Source organism: Bubalus bubalis, chromosome 9 (genome assembly GCF_019923935.1).
Source record: "Bubalus bubalis isolate 160015118507 breed Murrah chromosome 9, NDDB_SH_1, whole genome shotgun sequence".
NCBI lineage: Eukaryota > Metazoa > Chordata > Mammalia > Artiodactyla > Bovidae > Bubalus > Bubalus bubalis.
The window spans coordinates 92,529,679-92,549,197 of record NC_059165.1 but is presented as its reverse complement, the minus strand read 5'-3'; the positions used below and the strand labels follow the sequence as shown (position 1 = coordinate 92,549,197).

General features: G+C 47.1%; 1 protein-coding gene and 1 long non-coding RNA gene across 7 annotated transcripts in view; one reads left to right on the top strand and one right to left on the bottom strand.

Annotated features, from left to right (window-relative positions):
• SAFB (scaffold attachment factor B) overlaps positions 1-19,519 on the bottom strand; it is a 61,447-nt gene that overhangs the window by 29,604 nt on the left and 12,324 nt on the right. For 3 of the 6 annotated variants that reach the window (XM_045166644.1, XM_045166643.1, XR_006641428.1), the window contains exons 3-17: positions 18,965-19,029; positions 18,684-18,884; positions 15,159-15,221; positions 12,644-12,671; positions 11,182-11,692; positions 10,709-10,758; positions 9,840-9,934; positions 7,955-8,104; positions 7,749-7,831; positions 7,304-7,443; positions 7,059-7,147; positions 4,845-4,951; positions 2,915-3,145; positions 1,671-1,808; positions 1,197-1,239 (exon numbers count right to left, since the gene is read on the bottom strand). In XM_045166644.1, coding sequence (XP_045022579.1) covers positions 1,197-1,239; positions 1,671-1,808; positions 2,915-3,145; positions 4,845-4,951; positions 7,059-7,147; positions 7,304-7,443; positions 7,749-7,831; positions 7,955-8,104; positions 9,840-9,934; positions 10,709-10,758; positions 11,182-11,692; positions 12,644-12,671; positions 15,159-15,221; positions 18,684-18,884; positions 18,965-19,029 — 1,994 coding nt within the window. Of the gene's footprint in view, positions 1-144; positions 479-1,196; positions 1,240-1,670; positions 1,809-2,914; positions 3,166-4,844; positions 4,952-7,058; positions 7,148-7,303; positions 7,444-7,748; positions 7,832-7,954; positions 8,105-9,839; positions 9,935-10,708; positions 10,759-11,181; positions 11,693-12,643; positions 12,672-15,158; positions 15,222-18,683; positions 18,885-18,964; positions 19,030-19,519 lie in introns of those variants that run through there. The other 3 variants (XM_045166645.1, XM_045166647.1, XM_045166646.1) reach the window with 3 other exon arrangements.
• LOC123466175 lies at positions 626-5,291 on the top strand. Its single transcript, XR_006641430.1, has 2 exons — positions 626-928; positions 1,249-5,291. It is a non-coding gene; the product is annotated as an uncharacterized LOC123466175 (long non-coding RNA).

Below are 19,519 nucleotides of genomic sequence, written 5' to 3'. Positions count from 1 at the left end.
CTCGGCGATCCCGCTCGGGCCTCAAGAGAAGCGGGGGCAGGCCCGGGGAAGGCCGCAAACGGACCCCGGGGCCAGGAGGCCCCCCGAAGCGGCCGCCGGGGTTCCCCGGCCCACCTCCCACACACCGCAGGGTCCCAGCTCTACCTTTCTAAGCCGTTCCATCAAAGCGCTCTTGTTGCCGCTCGAATCCAGGTTCCGTTTTTTCAGCTCCGCCCGCAGATCGATCACCCTAAGGTCGGTGAGGCGCCGCGTCCCGGTCTCCGACGAGGCGGAGCTCAGAGCCGCTGCGCCCGCCGCACCAGAATCGCCTAAGCCGGACAGAGACTCCGCCATTCCAGGGACCCTGGCTCCGCCGACTACTTCACAGAGAACCCGGCCGGGTTTACCTCGGCTTTCAGCACAAAATGGCGCCGCCTGCGAGGGAACCGCTCCGGCCGCCCCTGTGCGACTCGCTTCTGCGCAGGCGTATCCGGCGCGGGTTCGACGCTCCCGGCCGCGTCTGCCCATGCGCGGTGGCAGCCCTGGGAGGGACGCACGCCGGCGCACTACTACTCGCCAGCCTCCCGCCGCGAAAGGCCGAGGCGCATGCGTACCGCGGTCACACCGCCTGCCGGCTGTGGCCTGCCGCCAGAGCTGTTAAGTTTGATCAGGCCGTCGCGCAGGCGCGGCCGGAAAAAGCGGGGCGGGAGGAATGGAGTGCCTTTTCCTCTCAGGCGGCGCCATTTTGTGCTAGAGCCGCTACAGCTGCTGGCGGTGGGGAGTAGTTGGTGGAGACAAGACACCTAGGATGGTACTCTGGTAGGGGCCACCGACTTTGGAATGGCCGCGTTCGTCTCGGAAATCGGGACGCGACGGCTTGGCGACCTGCGGGCGGAGGGGAACCTGGACAAGGGCGGCAACAAGAGTGTCCTGATAGAACGGCTGTAAGGTGAGGCGGCCCGGGGCCCCGGGGTGGCGCCAGAGGCTGAGGAACTTCCCCGGCCCTAACTGCCAGGGACCGCGGGGCCGGGCTGTGAGACCCAGGACTGACACCGCCCCTCGCTGTGCCCTGCACCCTCTCCAGCCGGGGGGCCTCAGAGCGCTGCTCCCAGGGCCGTATGACAGATACCGTCCCCTCCCTGCGCCTCAGTTTCCAGGAGGCATACACAGAATTGAAGAATTGACTGTACTGGCTACAATCACAGCTCCTAACTTACCTGTTCTTCTCTTTCTTCCATGATTGACCTTGAACCTTCTCTCCTGAAAAAGGGAATTCAAATGGAAGCATAAGGAGAACGACAGGGAGTCAGATTCCCGAATGGAAGACATTTCCCGAGTTGAACCCAGGTAATTCACAAACAAACTGCTGGTTCGAGTGGGCTTGCAACCTAGAAACCTATAACCCAGAAGGGCCGCTGGAGCTTTTCGTCATTAAGATTGAGCTTGGACCAAAAAAAGAATGAGCCAGGACTGGAATGTCCCTGTAGTCGGGTAGTCAAGGCTTAACCTTCTAATGAAGGGCGGGGGTTCCTTGGTTGGGAAGCTAACACCCACATGCCTCAATACCAAAAAACCCAAAAGGTAAATATTGTAAAAATTCAATAAAGACTTTGAAAATGGTCCAGGTTAAAAAAGAGAGAGAATGAACCAGGACAAAGACATGCATCAGGTGGGCAGGGTCAGTGGCTGACCTGTCAACTAGGTGATCAGGGTAGCAGCTCTGGTCCCTGTGATCAAAGTTGTGGAAGCAGTCCTGGTGGTCGAAGTCAGAATGGTAGCGCTCATCCAGGGCTGTCCGCTTAGCTTCTGGCCAGTAAACATCATCTCGCCTAGAGGAGAAGCAAGAAAGGAGGACGTGCATTTCCCCTTCCTAATGGACGACCTCTGTGGAAGCTGGTAAACTAAACCCTCAACTGTCCAACTGCCCCATCACTTCACAGAACGAGAACTAACTGTGTCCATAGAGGCCATTCTCTGCCACTTGAGTTGCGAGTGCCTGGAAGGGTGATATGGGATGTGACTGAAGGGCTCTATTCTCTTACCCAACATGCCCAAGTCCCCCACAGAGAAGTTAGGTCTCCTTACAGAAGGGGATCAGAGAAGTGGGTGTCAGATCTCCTCTGGGAACCGCTCACAGCCACAAGGGTCAGCCAGTCTACTAGGACAGTTGCCCCATGCAGACTTGACCCAGGAAACACCCAGTGCAGAGGACTAGTAGCACTTGAGATATAACTGTTCAAAAACATTCTATGATCTTCACAAACTCTCCCATCAATATTTTGTAAAATGCACAAAAATCCTAAGACATCTTAAAAACCCTTTACAGAAGTCTCGATGTTACATTACACAGGGACAGATTAAAACGAACAAACGCACACCATGCAGTCTCCCCCAAGTCACCATCCATGTGGAAAAGCTCTCATAGGATCAGCCCTAGGATTATTGCCCCAGACTCCTCACAGCAAGGTCTCAAACAGGCCTTTCACTGGTGGTTAGTGTTTTAGTATTTGTGTGTCAAAACAGTATGTCTGGGGAATTAAAATAAACCTTATTAATAGAATGAACCAACACGAATAACGACAATGATTTCAAAGCATGGAAGGTGCCCAGGAGGTACATTTTGGTCCCTGATCACCTGACCAGCACCCTGTGTTATGTGCTGCTGTGGGGGTCTGAACTTCCTCGGGGGGCTGGGGGGACAGCCTGTACTGGGACTCGAACCTAATGATTTAATAAGCACAACTTTCACCGTTTCTCCATCAACATCAAACCATCTCAGGTTTCCAAATAAAGTACAGAGTATCAAGTTGAGCTGTAGCAAATACTCGTGCTTTTTAAATAAAAAGCCCATGTTAACAAGGCTCTGGAGAGCAAGGCACAGTTCTAAATTCCACGGGACACCTAAGAGGTCGCAGCGAGGTGCAGTGTGGCTTACCGCCCATCGTCATAGGGCCTCCGCTCCTGCTCATAGTGTAGGTCTTGCTGGCGCCGCCGCAGGAGCTCCACGCGCATGCGCTTGCGCTCCAGCCGCTCCCGCTCCATGCGCTCCCTCTCCAGGAGGCGTCTCTGGAAGGCCAGCCTCTCTCGGGCGAATAGCAGCTCCTCGTGCTCCTGCCGCTCCAGCGCTGCCTGTGCGTACTGCTCTCGATCACCGAGCTCTCGCACCCTGCAGGCGAAGAGTAGAGGCTGCAAGGGCTCATGAGCTGCAGCAGTGCGGGCAGCGCCCCGGAGTGGGATCAGGACGGGGGGAGCCTAGCCCTGAAGGTACACTTGGTAACAAGCAAGGGCCAACCGCTGGTGGAGGCAGGCTGTGCAGGACCCCCCTTCACGCGAGGGACACTTGACAGGCCTTTTGCAGGTGACACTGATGGTGCCTATCACAGTCTCCTCCTGACTGCACAGCTGCCAGGTGATCTGTTCATCTTTGTGTTTGCAGACACAGAATTGTACCAGCAGGAATGTCTAATCTTCTCTTTATTATGTGGCTGCCTTGCTTCAGGTACCATGGCCTGAACCCCATACAGCACCATCTGTTCAGGTGCACTATGCTTTTGGGAAGGAGCCCGTTGAGTGGGGAGGTGGGGGTCCACATGACCACTTGCAGATGTCAGCCTTCTGGCTGTTCCCAGCCTCAGGGACATGGCTGCCCCACCCCCATTATCGTCCACACAGGTTCAGGTAGGGGGGCTGTGGTGTTACTGGGTCTGGAACACTCTCCAGGCTGACTTGCCCCTGAACACGCCTCTCCTACCACCACAAGCACCATCTCCCCTACTGTAATTCCCATCAAACCCACAGATGGAAAACCAGTCTCACTGAACTTTTCATCTGCATGTTCCTGATCCCTGGTAAGGCTGAAAAGCCCCTTCTGTCATTCTTGCTATCAGATTAATTTTTGCTTATTTATTTCAAATCATCTTTACTCCCATCTGTCACACATCTCTGGACCTTCTCTTTGGTCTCTCAGTGCACTGAAGTGAAATTTAAATTTAGTCTACTTCACCATTATAAATTGTCAGTCCTTTCAAAAGCTCAAGTTCATAAATTCACTTACTTTTGCATCATGAGGATAGCTTTAATTTTTAATTTTATGTGCAGCCAGCAGTTTATGTTGACACTGTGTCAGTGATGTAAGCCAGCCACATGACCTGAAGCCATTTTGGAGAGACATTGTCCTTGTCTCACTATGGGAAATGTCACTTTTATCATGTTAAGTTCCCACATGCACACTGATCTATTTGCCAATTACATCATTTCTAGTGAACTATTTGTCAATTTCTTTACCAAAACATTATTTTTTCTTTGCTTGTTGCCTTTGCTTGTTCAGGAGAAAATTCTCACTTTTCTACTCTCTCTTCTACTTTCTCACTTCTACTTTCTCACTCTTCTACTAGAGTTTTTACTAATGGTTTTAATTTTTTTTTTTTTTACAAAAAACATTAACTGTTGCTCAATATAATTGACAGGATTTGTGTTTAGTTTTTTAAAATTATGAGGATCTTGTATTGGGCTTATTGAAGGGTGGGACCTCTCAGTTTTCTGACTGGGTCTGTGCCACTGTTTTTTCCCTATTGATGGGTTCTGCAGCAAACTTGGTATGTTGTGTTAACTAGCTCCAGGAAGGCATTCCATCTCCTTGTCATTGCTACCTCCCAGAATCTTGAGAATATCTACCTGAGAAGATAGTTTGAAAAAAAATCACAAGAAGAAAGCCTGTACACAGGACATCTGAAGATAAAGCCAAGGAGCAAAGGTTTAAAGCAACATTCCGCCCTCCGGGACATGAAAAAAATCCTCCCAGAATAGAGTTATCACCAGTCTAGGGCAACACCCAAACCAGCCATCATTCCTAGATCCTGACTCACCTGCATGACTCTGATTCTCTAGACTTCTTGGATTCTTTGACTTTATCAAAGGAACCAACAGACTGCTTTTCTATGCTGCCCGATTTTCGATCCTGACTCTTGGATACCTGGTTTACCAAGAAGCATTGAATAGTTAAGGTAGGAAGAAATCAAATGTGTCCTGGCCTAAGCATACAAGATCAGAAATGAAGCTGAAGAGTGAATGAAACAATCAGGTTAACACTGTTTCTCTCCAGAGAACCTCACCTTGGCTCACTAAAATCCAGAGTCACAGACTCATTACCATTTAATTCTAAAGTGGGACCCATCGAGTACTTTCAGTAGTCAACACGCAAAACAGGATTTTCTCAGAAAGAATCCATATATTAGAAACAAACAAACTTCCTTTCACTTTCTCTTTTCCATTCAAAACACATTCTTCAATATTAAACACGCAGTGATGCCCAATTAAGGAGGCCGCTACTGTTAAGTCTAAGGATTGCCGAGTGCATTCATTTTTGAGGTGGTTCTTAGCCCTTGAATGTACATTTCTATTTTGCCATTTTACATCATTTACTATAAAGTAGTTAAAGAATTTGCCTGCAATTCAGGAGACCTGGGTGGAAATCCAGCTTCCCAGGTCTCAGTGGTAAACTGCCTGCCAATGCAGTAGATGCAGATTCCATCCCTGGGTCGGGAAGATCCCCTGGAAAGGAAATGGCAACCCACTCCAGTACTCTTGCCTGGAGAGTCCCATGGACAGAGGAGCCTGGTGGGCTACAACCCATGGTATCCCAAACAGCCAGACATGACTTAGAAACTAAAGAACAACAACAAAGGGGAAAACACTGACACAGTAAAACAGTGGTAGAAACACAGTGCAATAATGAAATGCCGTAACAGAACTCTCAGCTTGTAACTAGTCCACAACATTCATGAGCTTAAGTTAAATGGCTGGTCATCAGGCCAGCACAGGTTAACATGGCAGGCCTGAGGCTAGTGGTGGGAACCTTGGTATTTAGAGTACCCGAAGGCAATGGCACCCCACTCCAGTCCTCTTGCCTGGAAAATCCCATGGATGGAGGAGCCTGGTGGGCTGCAGTCCATGGGGTCACTAAGAGTCGGCCACGACTGAGCGACTTCACTTTCACTTTTCACTTACATGCACTGGAGAAGGAAATGGCACCCACTCCAGTGTTCTTGCTTGGAGAATCCCAGGGACGGGGGAGCCTGGTGGGCTGCCATCTATGGGGTCGCGCAGAGTTGGACACGACTGAAGCGACTTAGCAGCAGCAGCAAGAGCCAACAGTTAACTGGCAAAGATGGCTCACTGTGCCCTGACCATGCAAACGATGGTTTATGCTGAACAACTGCTTTCCTTCTGGGAGTCAGGAGAAGGTACGTATGTGACTAGCCTCAGTAAAAAGCCTGGGAACTGAGGCTGTAACGGGGCTCCCTGGGCAGAAGCATGACCCTTGTGCTGCTGCACTGTCCCTGCTTGGGGAGCCATCTCGGGAAGGAGACCACAGGGAGCCAGGAGAGTTCCCTCCAGACTCTGTCTGGGGCTTTCCCCACCTGCCTGGCTGTGTGACCTCCCTGCATCACTGGAGCCAACCTTAGGCATAACTACAACTACGTGCTGAGCCCAGTGGACCCTGAATGGCTCTGGAAATGTGGGTAGTCTTGGGGACCTGGGCCCACATCCATCCTAGTTGTAAGGCTGTCAAGAATTGAATTATGAACATCCAGAGCTGCCCGTGACCCTAAAACAGCAGGCAGAGTGAAGTGGTAAGAACCTAAGATGGGGACTCTGTGGATTCTGTGGCTCTATGGAGCGTCTGCACGGAGACAATGCACGGAATGAGTAAGATGGAGATTGGGCGCAGAGGCAGCCAGAGGGCCGGCTCTGGCAAGTGTGGGTTACGAACGCACAATGGAGAGCTGCTGAAACCTGAGGCCGGCAATGAACGTGGACTGCTGTGCCCAGATGCAGGCAAATAAAGCTAATCACATCCATAAATGAATTTCGAAAGAGTTTTTTTTTTTTTTTTTAAAGGGCAGTAATTCTTACCAAAACTATGAAGGAAAGCCTTTAAACCTTCTCAATTTTAAAGTTCAGAAAAACCCTCCGTTTTCAGAAGACTGACAAGCTTTTCTCAAATTACACTCAAGAATCCCCTAAAACACACAACTGTCAAAGGAAATAAATAACCCAGGCAGGAAAAGAATACTCACTCGCTCTTTGGATCCCAAGGTTTTGACACTGATAACAGGCACACCTTTAGATTTATCCATCACCACTGTCCGCTCAGTTCCTCGGCTTCCTATAGGAAGAAAGGAGTCAGGTAAGAAGGGACACCTCGTATTGAGAGAAAACTACTCAACTTCAAGGAAAACAAATGTAGTTTGTGTTGCCCATTAACCACACCAGCCAGGAACAGAAGCCAGGGTGCAATCTCTCACACCCACTGGTCAGCTACCTGACTTTGTGGCTCGAGAGCGCTCTGAAGAGCCAGGTTTCTGATCATCCTGGTCTTCACTCTTCTCTCCACTCCCGTCTTCACCCTTTTTAGCGTCATCTTTTCTGTCAGCCTTCTCTTCCCTCTTGAGGTTGGCAGATCTGTAAATGGCATGCAGATACAGATATGTGTGAGATGAAACACTGAGGGAACAACCCAGCCAAGACTCCTGCAATGAGCACTGAGTGAGGATGGGGCTGCCTCGGAGGCAACCACAGGACGGAGAACATGCAGCCTAGGAGAGGAACTCGAGACACCTCTGAGGACTGGAGGGAAAATCCTCCAACAAGTGCACAGAAGGCAAGGGGGTAAAAGCCTCACAGCCTTTCCCACCCATGGAAAAGTGAGGAACAAGACATCAAGAGAAAGGTCATCTTGGCCATAATCCCCTCGAGAAGACTCATACCTGTCAGCACTGCTAGACTTCTCTTTTTTCCTCTCCCCTTCTCTTCTCTCAGAAGTTTTCTTCCCAGCAGGTTCATTTATCACCTGGGAAAGAGAATCAGGTGAAAAAGAATCAGTTGGGAGTATTAACTGATTTTGTAACATGGTCACATCACAGGAAGAAAATGGCCCCTTACTTTTTATCCCGGGAAGAAAATGGCCCCTTACTTTTTCCACTGAGATCATCTTCCCATGGAGCTCTGTTTTGTGCAGGTGGTTGATGCATTTTGTGGCCTCTTCCACTGTGGACATGGTAACGAAGCCGTAGCAGCGTGCTCCAGGACTCCGGGCATTGGTCACAACTTTGGCGCCCACCACCTTGAAGGAAAACACACAAGTATAGCTCAGACATGAAGACCCCACACAGACCCCAATTGTGGTTCATGCTAGTTCACCCCACTCCTCAGAGACACTGAGAACAGGTTGACAACAAGTGGTACTTAAAGGCTGGGGAGGGTAATGCTGTGGCCTGACTGCTCCTACTCCATTCTGACTGTTTCTCTAGAGGACTAGGATGACAGCAAGGTGGAGAGAGGAGTGAAGCTGAAGGCAGTGTCCTGTCAGAATTCCGTTAATAATGTAAACCTTGAAAGGAATGTTTCTGAATATGCAGTCAGTCAGACGGACAGTGAAGTAGGAAGACACACCTACAGAAGGAGAGGGACACAGGACAGGTTTACAAAGAGCACTCTGGAATGCAGAGCCCACCATACTCACAAAACAAAATTTAAGGAGATGTTTAAGGTGCTACAGATACATCCTAGATGCTAGATGTACATGCTAGATGCTAGTTAACTGGCCCAACCACAGCAGCAAGCTGATGCTAGGGACACCCTTTAATGGCAGAAGGCCCACAGCTCAGAAGAGGTCCCACTGAAGCCAGGAATAGTGGCTGGTATTCGTCTTCATTTTGCCACATGGAGTCTTAGCCCCAAAGGAAGGCTTCCAAGGGGCCTGGTGCCCTATTCAAGCTGCAATAAGCCTGCAGTATACCCAAGACACTGCAGGTTCCAGACGGAAACTTCCCTGCAGGGAGCAGATGTCTGCTCCAATGGCCACTGCAGAATCAAGAGATGGGCCCTACGGAGTTACACAGGCCAGGGTTTCATGAGTGTCTATGAGAAGCAAGTTTAATTTTAAGTTAAGTCAAGTTTAGTTTTCCTTGTTAGTTCCTCAACATAAACAGCCAAGGTAAACGATGTTGGTTTTCTCCATTATCATTTTTTAATCCTGGGAATGAAGGCCCAAGGCCTGTGCTAAGTCTGACTTGTCAAAAACTGATTGAAGTAAGGGTGCGGCAGCTTATCTGGAGAAGAGTCCAAGAAGCACTGGAAGGAGGAGGTGGAAAAAGGAGGAAGGAAAGGCAGCACTCAATGTGTGTGTGTGTGTGTGTGTGTGTGTGTGTGTGTGTGCTGGGGGGGGCTGTCCACCTGGGCATCATGCCCACCTTTTCATGCCAAGGGACAGAGCGAAACAAGCAGGTGTGGCAGAATAGACACAGGCAGAGGTATCCAGGACGGGGTGAAAACAGGGAGCAAAGACAGGGCTCCTGCAACTCTGTGAACCCCACGTACGGAAACAAGGCTCCCATGGGACCAGCAACTTGTCCTGATGTGGCAGAGCTGGGGCCTAAGGCTGCCCATAGGGGTCGGGTCCACAGGCCTTGTTCGTAAAATTTCTCTACAGCTTCATGGTGTTCTGTAATCATCACCATCTCAGAAGAAGGCAGACTGTACCTTTGCTCAGAACTCCCCACGCCACATTCTTCCCTCCCTAGGTTTAAGGCTGGAAGCCAGAGAAACGGACTCAGGAAACTATCAAATGACTTGGTGGCTTGGAGGCCAGGGAAGCAAAAGAAATACAAAGTGGATGTGGGCTCTGGGAACTCCCACTGGCCTCACATCTCTTTGAGTGGAGGTGGACCCAGCATAGGCCTACGCACCTGCGAGTTCAAAGAACTGCAAGGTGTTCCAAGCTCTCACTGCCAGGGACAATGATTTGCCACATAGAGGCCATACTGCATGAGCTCACAAGTCTCCTCCCCTGGTCTTACCTTCCCATATTTGCTGAAAAGATTCTTCAAATCTGCAGCTCTGGTGGTAGAAGAAAGTCCACTAACCCAGAAATTCCTTCCACAACTGCTACGACCTATTTTAAAAGAAAGTTCCGGTCAAAAACAAGATACAGACAAAATCCTGAGTCTTAAGTATCTTAGAGTCATTCCCAACCAGACACTCTCCCTGCTTGCTCTAGAGGCCAGCAGTACAGAGAAGGCTGGGGCTGGAGGCCAGCCTGCTGTCCTGACATGAGTTCTAGGGCTGCCCACAGGGTGGACAGAACCAGTGGCAATGTCCCTTAATGACTGGTCAGGGCCCACTGGGCCCGTGGCTGGTGTAGCCATCAGCTACCAGATGGCATCACCCATCCCAGTGAGGTGACTTTGGAATGTAAGACAGGAGCTGTCACTGTGGAGCCTGAGATACATCCTCTCCCCAGCTTCTGGCCTTCTTTGAACACCGATTAAGGATGAGTCTGGAGCAGCCAGCAAAACTATTTCTCAATCAGCACATTAATAAAGGGCTCTGGTGTCGATAAATCTGCCACACCAGGGGCCCACCAAACCCCAGTATCTGAAAACTCAAAGCATTTTCTCCATCTGCGTGTGTCACTGTGTCCAAGAAGTTCACAAATCAGAAAGTCAGGATGGAGGAGCTCAAAGGACTCTGGCAAAATCAAGTGTCCAAATCAAATCAAAGTGACAATTCCGCCCTGCAACCCAGAACCCGCACAGTGAGGAAGCAGGTGGCCAGAGTGGAGAAAGGCTTTGAGACAGGCTCACAGGCCTGTGAGGTGTAAATGGGTGTGTGACGGCTAGAGCCAACTAGAACCATCGCTCCCGGGGGTGCCACCTTGCTGACTTACCCTTCTCCTCTTTGGAAAGCTTTTTTGTATCCGAGTCATCTTCGACAGAACTAGAGACAAAAGACAATGTCACTCCAGAAGGAAGAAGCAGAGAGGAAACTAACTCAAAATTATAAAATATGTGCTGAGGTTGCATACCTACCCGAAATTTAGTTCTGAAAAAAATGATACCCCTACAAAGGTGTATTGGAAATCTGACCTAACCATAAGATTTCAGACCCACAGGAGTTAATTAATTCTGCTGGGCTAAAGATAATTAGGAAGAATTAGAGAAAACAACCATGATAGGTTGAGAAAAGAAAAAAGATTATGTAATCAGCTTAAAATAAACAAAGAGAAATCAAACATTCTTTAGAGGTAAACTACAATTGCATCAGTCTGGCTGGCCAATTGCAGAAAAACAGCTCATGTGTGTCATTAAACGACCAATGAAAAGGAGATAGCGTCTGGTCTAAAACTGAGAAAAAACAAACCTCATTTTCTGATCAGCGCCCTCACTGGCTGAGGACTCTTTAGGAGCCGGAGGGACTTCATTACAAGCTTCAAAAGCAAACTTCTTCACGTCTTCTTTGCTATCCCCGGGGTCCGGGCTTGAGGCTTCCGGGGGCGCTTCCGCGGCCTCCTCGCTACAGGCTTCCGTGTGCTCTGAGGCTTTACTACTCTGCTCAATTGGCTTCTCTAGCCCTACAGGCTCACAGTCCGTCCTCTCGTCATCGCCTGTCTGCTCCACGGGCTCCCTTTTCACTACCGCTAACAGGGTGTCTGCCTTGCTCGACTGAGCGTGTGCTGTTGACTCGTTGGCCAAATCTAAATCACCCTCCTCCGGATGGGCGCTGTCAAAAAGGTCCTCTTCCTCCGCAAGTTTTCTGTCTGGCCCCACGCTACTTGTTTCCTGTGCAAATGGCTGCTCCAGCTCGGAACCTTCTTCTTTTACTGGCTCAGATTTACAAGTTTCCCCCAAAATGTCGAGTATTTTCTCATTTTCTACGGATTTAACAGGAATAGAATGGCACAAGGTTTAATTACCAGGGAAATAAAGCAATCACAAATGCGGAACTGGCACGGCGGCCACACTAACACGAAGAGAACTGCTAGCTACACAGAGATTGGAAAACCCGCGGGTACACACACTCAACACTGGTTACACTACCTGCACTCCGACCGACTACAGAATAAGCCTCTACGCTACATGGAAGAGAAATGAATGCATCCCAGAGACTTATTTAACCCCCAACACCTTCTGGCTGATTCTTGACAGTCTTCATTCTGTCGGCGTGTATATATGACTCTTCCAAATTTAGCTTCCAAAGTCCAAGTTGCTTAACTCAGTGTATCACCATTCACTGAACAGAGCTCAATTTCCAAATTTCTTTGAATTTCTTTTAACAGAACAGTCCGACATGAAAACCAGAATCTCTTCCACCGGTGCTCTGAGATATTTGTAGTCCAGAAAGTGAATAGTGTTTGTTTGGAATTCTCATGAAGAAACCTTTTCTTCTTCTGGAATCCAGTTATGTCTTAATGTTTTAAAAGGTATCTCCCTACCACTGCCTGCACTGCCTGAATTAAAAACCACAAAATTAACACACTGCCTAATATCACAAGATCTGCTTTGTGGGGTAAAGAGGTATTGGCTTTTGAGAGGCATCCAAACTCTCTATATCTGTTTAAGTGCTGTGTTCCTTTAAAAAGGCATGAGATAATCTCATCTCACCAATACGTTCTACAAAATGAGAAATCAGCCACTTTCACAGATCTGGTGATATGGCTGGGTTTCCAATCTCTATGATCCTGGTATGTTCTGGATCGTAAACCTTTAAAACAATGTATACTACAGTAAGGTAACTTTTTAAAATTAAAGATTCCAAATTAGAGAAGGTGGAAAATTAGAATGACTCCAAACCCCGCGATGCTAAGTTTTTCATTTAACAGTACCTGGCTCCATGGATGGCTCTTCGATTTCCTGAAACAAAAAACATAAATAAATTGTGCCAGATGGATGAAACCTAGAGTTTATTCACACCCTAAAGTGTAGTAACTAAGAAGGGAATTTTTAAAAACACAAACAAGGAGCCTCACAAATGCAACAGGTGGAGGAACCTGCTTTTACCAGGCAAAAGCCTGCAGGAGAGCTGCCACCCCACTTCATCCACCTTAGCCCCAGGCCCCACGTCCCAGGCTCATCTCAGGGGGATTGCTGTCCATCATTACTCTCGTCTGCTTCTGCAGTTCCCAGTGCCTGGCAACAGTATCATGTTTAACGGTGATGAACCCGTCACATGCTTATCTGTCCTTCTAAACTGTCTTATATGCCTGGAGATCAGTGCTTTCATTTTTCTACATTGAGTTTCTAAAAGAATGCCTAACATATATTAGGAAATTGTTTTTCACATAATTAACATAGCATTCGTTTCCAAAAACTCAAAAGATGGAGGGAAAGAAGGCATGGGTGGCTTGACCCCTGTTCTTACTTTGCACAGTGTTCTTACCGTCCCTGCCCACTTGGTCAATCAGAGCCCTACAGTATCACACATGCCTCCTTATCTCTTCCAACCACCCATCCACCAGACCAGCTCGAATTCCTCAACAACCCCCAGGAACCCCTGTGAAGTCACACCATTGCTACTCCTCACCAACAAGAGAGTTTGGTTTTACTACCCCTATTCCACCTCCCTGCTAAACAGGCTCATCTGAACCTCTTTCCAAAGCAGGCCAAGTCCTAGACATGCCTAAGCATTTAGTGCATGGACCACTTCCTCACAGAGAGGCTGCCCAACTACAGGAAGGGATTTTCTCTCAGTGTGGAATGTGGTTCCTGCAACCTACATTCCCTCTGCATAAGTGACAATATTCTGGAACTCTAGCACACATTGCTAAGCACTGTCTAGGTTCCAGGCAGAAATTCCACCTTACATACACATATATTAACCAATCATCACACAGCCCTAGCAGGATGGTTCTATTAGTATCATCCTTCTTTTCCCAGATTAGGAGACAGGCACACTGTGGTTGACAAATTCACTCAAGGACACACAGCAGAGCCAAGATCTGAGCAATGAGTGTGAGAACTGAGTCTATCAGTCTGTATCTACCCACCGCTCTGTTTACACAGGGAGGATGGCAACCAAGCTTTCTCCTCATGCCTGAGACGGCACAAGCTACATGCACATGAACGGTCTGCACAGTCCATCGGGCACTGACCTGCCAGTCTTGGGGGCCCTAGGAAACGGGTCATTTTCCTAACAGTTTCATTTGTAATCAAAATTTTTTTTTCATTTCATGCTGGGAATTAAAGATTCTACACAGAAGGAAACAACCATTTTAGGCAGAATGATTCTCTTAACTTTCCCTAGACGGAAATGTATACATTCCCATTGTCTCTGAGACCGGCTGTGTGTACTGTCCTGACCAGACAATATACACAGGAGTCTCTGAACTGAGGAGACACTCAAGAAAATGACAAGCCCCACTCCTCCTTTCCTTCCTATGTTAGGAACAGGTTGTGTCACCTGAGGAGACATCAACTCTGGAGAGACATCAACTGGGTTTCACCAAGATTTCTTGACATTTGCACCCTCCTTGAATCTGACTTCTGGCTCACTAATAACACACCTGGCCCCCGCCTGGAAGAAGTGAATGAAGATCTTGTCTGAAAGATAGTTTCCAATTAATCAGCACAGGTGACATTATTTAAACAAAAAACAAGGACTGGAATAAGCTGACTGTATTTTCATTTCCTCACAAAACCTTCTCCTGGAAATCAGATACTCAGGTTTATTCCAACAATTTATACCTACAAAGGCTGACAGAAAAAGTAAAAGGAAACTCAAGATCCACATTTATGCAAACTACACCTGAAAGTCAGTGCACATCTCATTTGTTCTCATCTAACATTTAACTTTTACATAGGTGGCAGTCAAACAACTAAGATGCTATAGTCATCAAGAGAAATCTGTGTACTTTCTGAGAAGTTCCCAAATGGAGAACCAGGAACCCTGAGAATCCACCTTTCCCAGCTGCGATGTCAGTGTCAGGCCTTCCTCACCCTCCTGCACCCTCATCTGTGCCCCATTTATCTCTCCTGGGGAGGGGGTGCCCACCCCTTGCAATCTCATTTCTCACCTAAGAGTATTTCTGCTGCAGAGGAGGCCCTCCAGGACAGATCCCACAGGCTGTCCTCCTAGCCATCATATTAACAAGAGTCTCCCAAATGGCCTGGGTCTTAGCTGCATGGGTCCACAGTGCTGGTGGGGGAGCCGAGATGACAAGCCCTTTTCACTAACACATTTTATTCGGGGAAAGTTGAAAGCAAAGCCCCCTCTTCAGAGGCCAAAAAAGGAAACAGACCTTCCGGTAACTTTTAGTTGGGATTGCCGTAAGATATCAGAAGTAGTCTCCAAAAACTGTAGTCTAACCTTTGATTCTAAAATTATTGAGACATACAATTTACCTGTAATACAGTGAAGTCAGGTGATAAAGTGTCTAAATTGTTTATACTTTCTTTGTCCTCTACCTGTAAAACAAATGGAGAACAAAACTCATGACATCAATAATAAGGTAACATAACTACATCTATACAATGAACAGTTACAGCCGTGAAAAGTCACTTAAGGTGACATTCTAAACACAGAGCACGAATCAAAACAGCATTACATTGTGATTCCACTTCAACTGAGAGAAATGTTGTACATAAACATATACCTGCAGACAGTCTAGGAGACCCACTTAAATGGTATCAGTGGGGGTTCTCAAGACACAAGTCAAACAAAGAAAAACAAAAGTCTAAGTCAAGCAAAAAAGTACAGCTGGGTAGTACATACGTTCTCCCAATAGAACGGAACACCAGGGTTGGGGCTGCTCTTCCAGGAACAATGTCTAGAATCACATTGCAGAGGGTGTTCTTGGACTTCATGGCCAACATGACTTCCCAAAGCCAGGATGCCTCCACTGCTGGGACTGCTGCCCCTGGGGCGGCTATGGCCCACATGGGAATGGCATCTCTGGGACTCCTGCCTCCCAGCATCATCAACTTTCAAACTGAATGTAGGGGACAGGAGCACAGGACTGGCAAACCCCAGGTGACCCATCACTGCCCCACCTGCAGGGGAAGAATCACTGGTATGAGCTGGGCTCTGTCCAGTGAGGTGAGGGATTCCTCAACACAGAAAGGGGGTTCATAAAATCATTGTTGTGTGACTCAATAAATTAGACTGTTTGCTATCAAGTCCAGAATGTTAAGTTTATTTTGGGGGGGGAGGATATTTTTCAAATATTTTATGAGCATGTACTGTTATTACCTTTACATGACTAAGATTTTGCACCACTCCTTCCTTCCCCTGACACAATCATCTCAGGACATTCTATGCATGCTCCTAAGGGCATGGACACACACTCGTGTCAAAGACCATCTCCCCTTCTTCTGTCTACCTGATTAATAGCACATTATTCTGGTTCCTGCCTTACTTTTGCATCCATCTTAGAGATTATCATTTTAGTTCACACAAAGAAGCTTAGTTCACTGATATGGTATATAGGAATAGTCACTGTATTACTGGAAGTCATAATAAATGTCTTAGTAATAGTAGCAAAAGCCCTACTGTGTTTGCTATACACTAGACACTGCTCTAAACCGAGGTCAAGGGCCAGATAGTAAATATTTTAGGTTTTGTAAGCCAGACAGTCTCTGTCATAACTACTCTACTCTGCTACTGTTCTCAGAAGTCAGCCATAGACAACTGTCACAAATAAGTGTGGCTGTGTTCCAATAACTCTTGGGCCAGCTTGATGACTTCTGCTTTAAGTTAGCAATAAACATTCATCTAATTAGACTTCCTCAAACCTATTTTTGCAAATGAGGCTCAGAGAGATTAAGTGAATTATCCAAGGTCACATAGCAAGTTAAGTGACCAGCCTCTAGTCAATGCTGTTACCGCTTAAACAACTGGTTCCACTAAACCATAGTTATTTAACCTTTCAGTTCAGTTCAGTCGCTCAGTCGTGTCCAACTCTTTGCGACCCCATGAATCGCAGCACGCCAGGCCTCCCTGTCCATCACCAACTCCCAGAGTTCACTCAGACTCACGTCTATCAAGTCAGTGATGCCATCCAGCCATCTCATCCTCTGTCGTCTCCTTCTCCTCCTGCCCCCAATCCCTCCCAACATCAGGGTCTTTTCCAATGAGTCAACTCTTCGCATGAGGTGCCCAAAGTACTGGAGTTTCAGCTTTAGCATCATTCCTTCCAAAGAAATCCCAGGGCTGATCTCCTTCAGAATGGACTGGTTGGATCTCCTTGCAGTCCAAGGGACTCTCAGGAGTCTTCTCCAACACCACGGTTCAAAAGCATCAATTCTTCGGCGCTCAGCCTTCTTCACAGTCCAACTCTCACATCCATACATGACCACAGGAAAAACCATAGCCTTGACTAGACGGACATTTGTTGGCAAAGTAATGTCTCTGCTTTTCAATATGCTATCTAGGTTGGTCATCTTCCTTCCAAGGAGTAAGTGGCTTTTAATTTCATGGCTGCAATCACCATCTGCAGTGATTTTGGAGGCCAAAAAATAAAGTCTGACACTGTTTCCACTGTTTCCCCATCTATTTCCCATGAAGTGATGGGACCAGATGCCATGATCTTCGTTTTCTGAATGTTGAGCTTTAAGCCAACTTTTTCACTCTCTTCTTTCACTTTCATCAAGAGGTTTTTGAGTTCCTCTTCACTTTCTGCCATAAGGGTGGTGTCATCTGCATATCTGAGGTTATTGATATTTCTCCCGGCAATCTTGATTCCAGCTTGTGCCTCTTCCAGCCCAGCGTTTCTCATGATGTACTCTGCATATAAGTTAAATAAGCAGGGTGACAATATACAGCCTTGACGTACTCCTTTTCCTATTTGCAACCAGTCTGTTGTTCCATGTCCAGTTCTAACTGTTGCTTCCTGACCTGTATATAGGTTTCTCAAGAGGCAGGTCAGGTGGTCTGGTATTCCCATCTCTTTCAGAATTTTCCACAGTTTATTGTGATCCACACAGTCAAAGGCTTTGGCATAGTCAATAAAGCAGAAATAGATGTTTTTCTGGAACTCTCTTGCTTTTTTGATGATCCAGTGGATGTTGGGAATTTGATCTCTGGTTCCTCTGCCTTTTCTAAAATTTAACCTTTACTGACAGACATTTATGAGTTTTCAGGCTTTTGTTACTGAATATATTATTTTCTAATCACAGGGAATAAAACAGCCTTAAAGAAGCAGTCACTAGGAAGGGTTTCACAGTTTCATTTTTTGGTGTTCCTTCTTAGGAAGCTAGTGACTGAGACTCATGAAAAGATAAACAACTGCATACCCTCCCTATCTGTGTCCAAATAACCTGCGCCACCGCATCCCTGCCACAGCCATTCAAAGACAACAACCTGCTACTGTGAAGGGTACTGAGATCAGTTCCAAAAGAAATGCAAACACATTTCAAGGAATCCGATACGTGGATGGATGGACTGGCGGAGCACATGGTCTCGTTTCTCCCATAGCACTCATGAGACACTCCATAAAAGAACTGAGGCAGCTATGAAAATGAGGTGCTGCCTAGGACCAACCCCTAGACATTCCTACAAAGAAGTCTCCTAGTTTCCATTTTTCATTGTCTTTTCTATCTACCTGAGAAACATTCATCCTCACACAAATAACATAATCCACTAAATTAACAGGTCTGACATAATGTGGTGTATGAATTGTATATGTAGCTTAATGCTACACTATTCAAATGGAGAGCAGATACAATTACTCCTCACAAGACACCATTTTTCAATCAAACAAAGTGTGCTTTTCAAACTCATCTAATTTTTTACATGTGAATGGATAAGTCAAATGTACTGAAATGGCATTAAAAGAACATAATTCCAAATATAAAGCTTATCATCTGTTAGGCTATTTGAGGAATTATGACACCTAGGATACATCCTGGAGACCCTGCCAAGGTACCTACAGCATGTTCTTGAAGTTGCTCCGGAAGCTCTTGCATCTCCCCCTCTACTAGCTCTCTACTGTCAGACAGGGACTCCTGGAGGTTATCATCATCTTCCACACAGTCTGCAATGCTCCCATTATCAATCTCTGCTTCATCCAACACACTTATATCCATTATGTCGATGACCTGTAAGTTCTCCAAACTGGTCTCAACATCCTCCTGTGACAAAGAAAAATACAAGCATCAGATGATGGTCGCTGGTCCATGCACGGAGCTGATCACTGACGAGGTTCACATACCTGTCCATCCCCAGAATTTTCCTCTAGCCCGTTATCTTCCAAACCCTCTTCTTCTGGTTTGCGGCCTGAAGGAATAGTTTATGGCATGAGATCAATGATATGCATTTTCCAGAAGTGACAACTTTCATTTTTATATGCCCTAAGCACTGAAGAAAGATGACAACCTAAAACACCCTTCTCCATGGCCTTCTAAATGGCTCTTCTCCATTTAGAAACACAGTAATCCAGGAATGGTAGGGCCAATCTACCCCTAGTAGAAGTTGTTGTTTAGTTGCTAAGTCGTGTCTGACTCTTTAGCACCCCGTGGACTACAGCATGCCAGTCTCCCCTGTCCTTCACTATCTCCTGGAGTCTGTTCAAACTCACATCCACTGAGTCAGTGATGCTATCTAACCATCTCATCCTCTGCCACCCTCTTTTCCTCTTGACCTCAATCTTTCCCAAATCAGTCATTTCCAATGAGTTGGCTCAGCTCATCAGGTGGCCAAAATATTAGAGCTGGCACTGGAGCTATTAGAAGTGGTTCTGTTCTTATCAACTGGAAGTTTGAGGAGA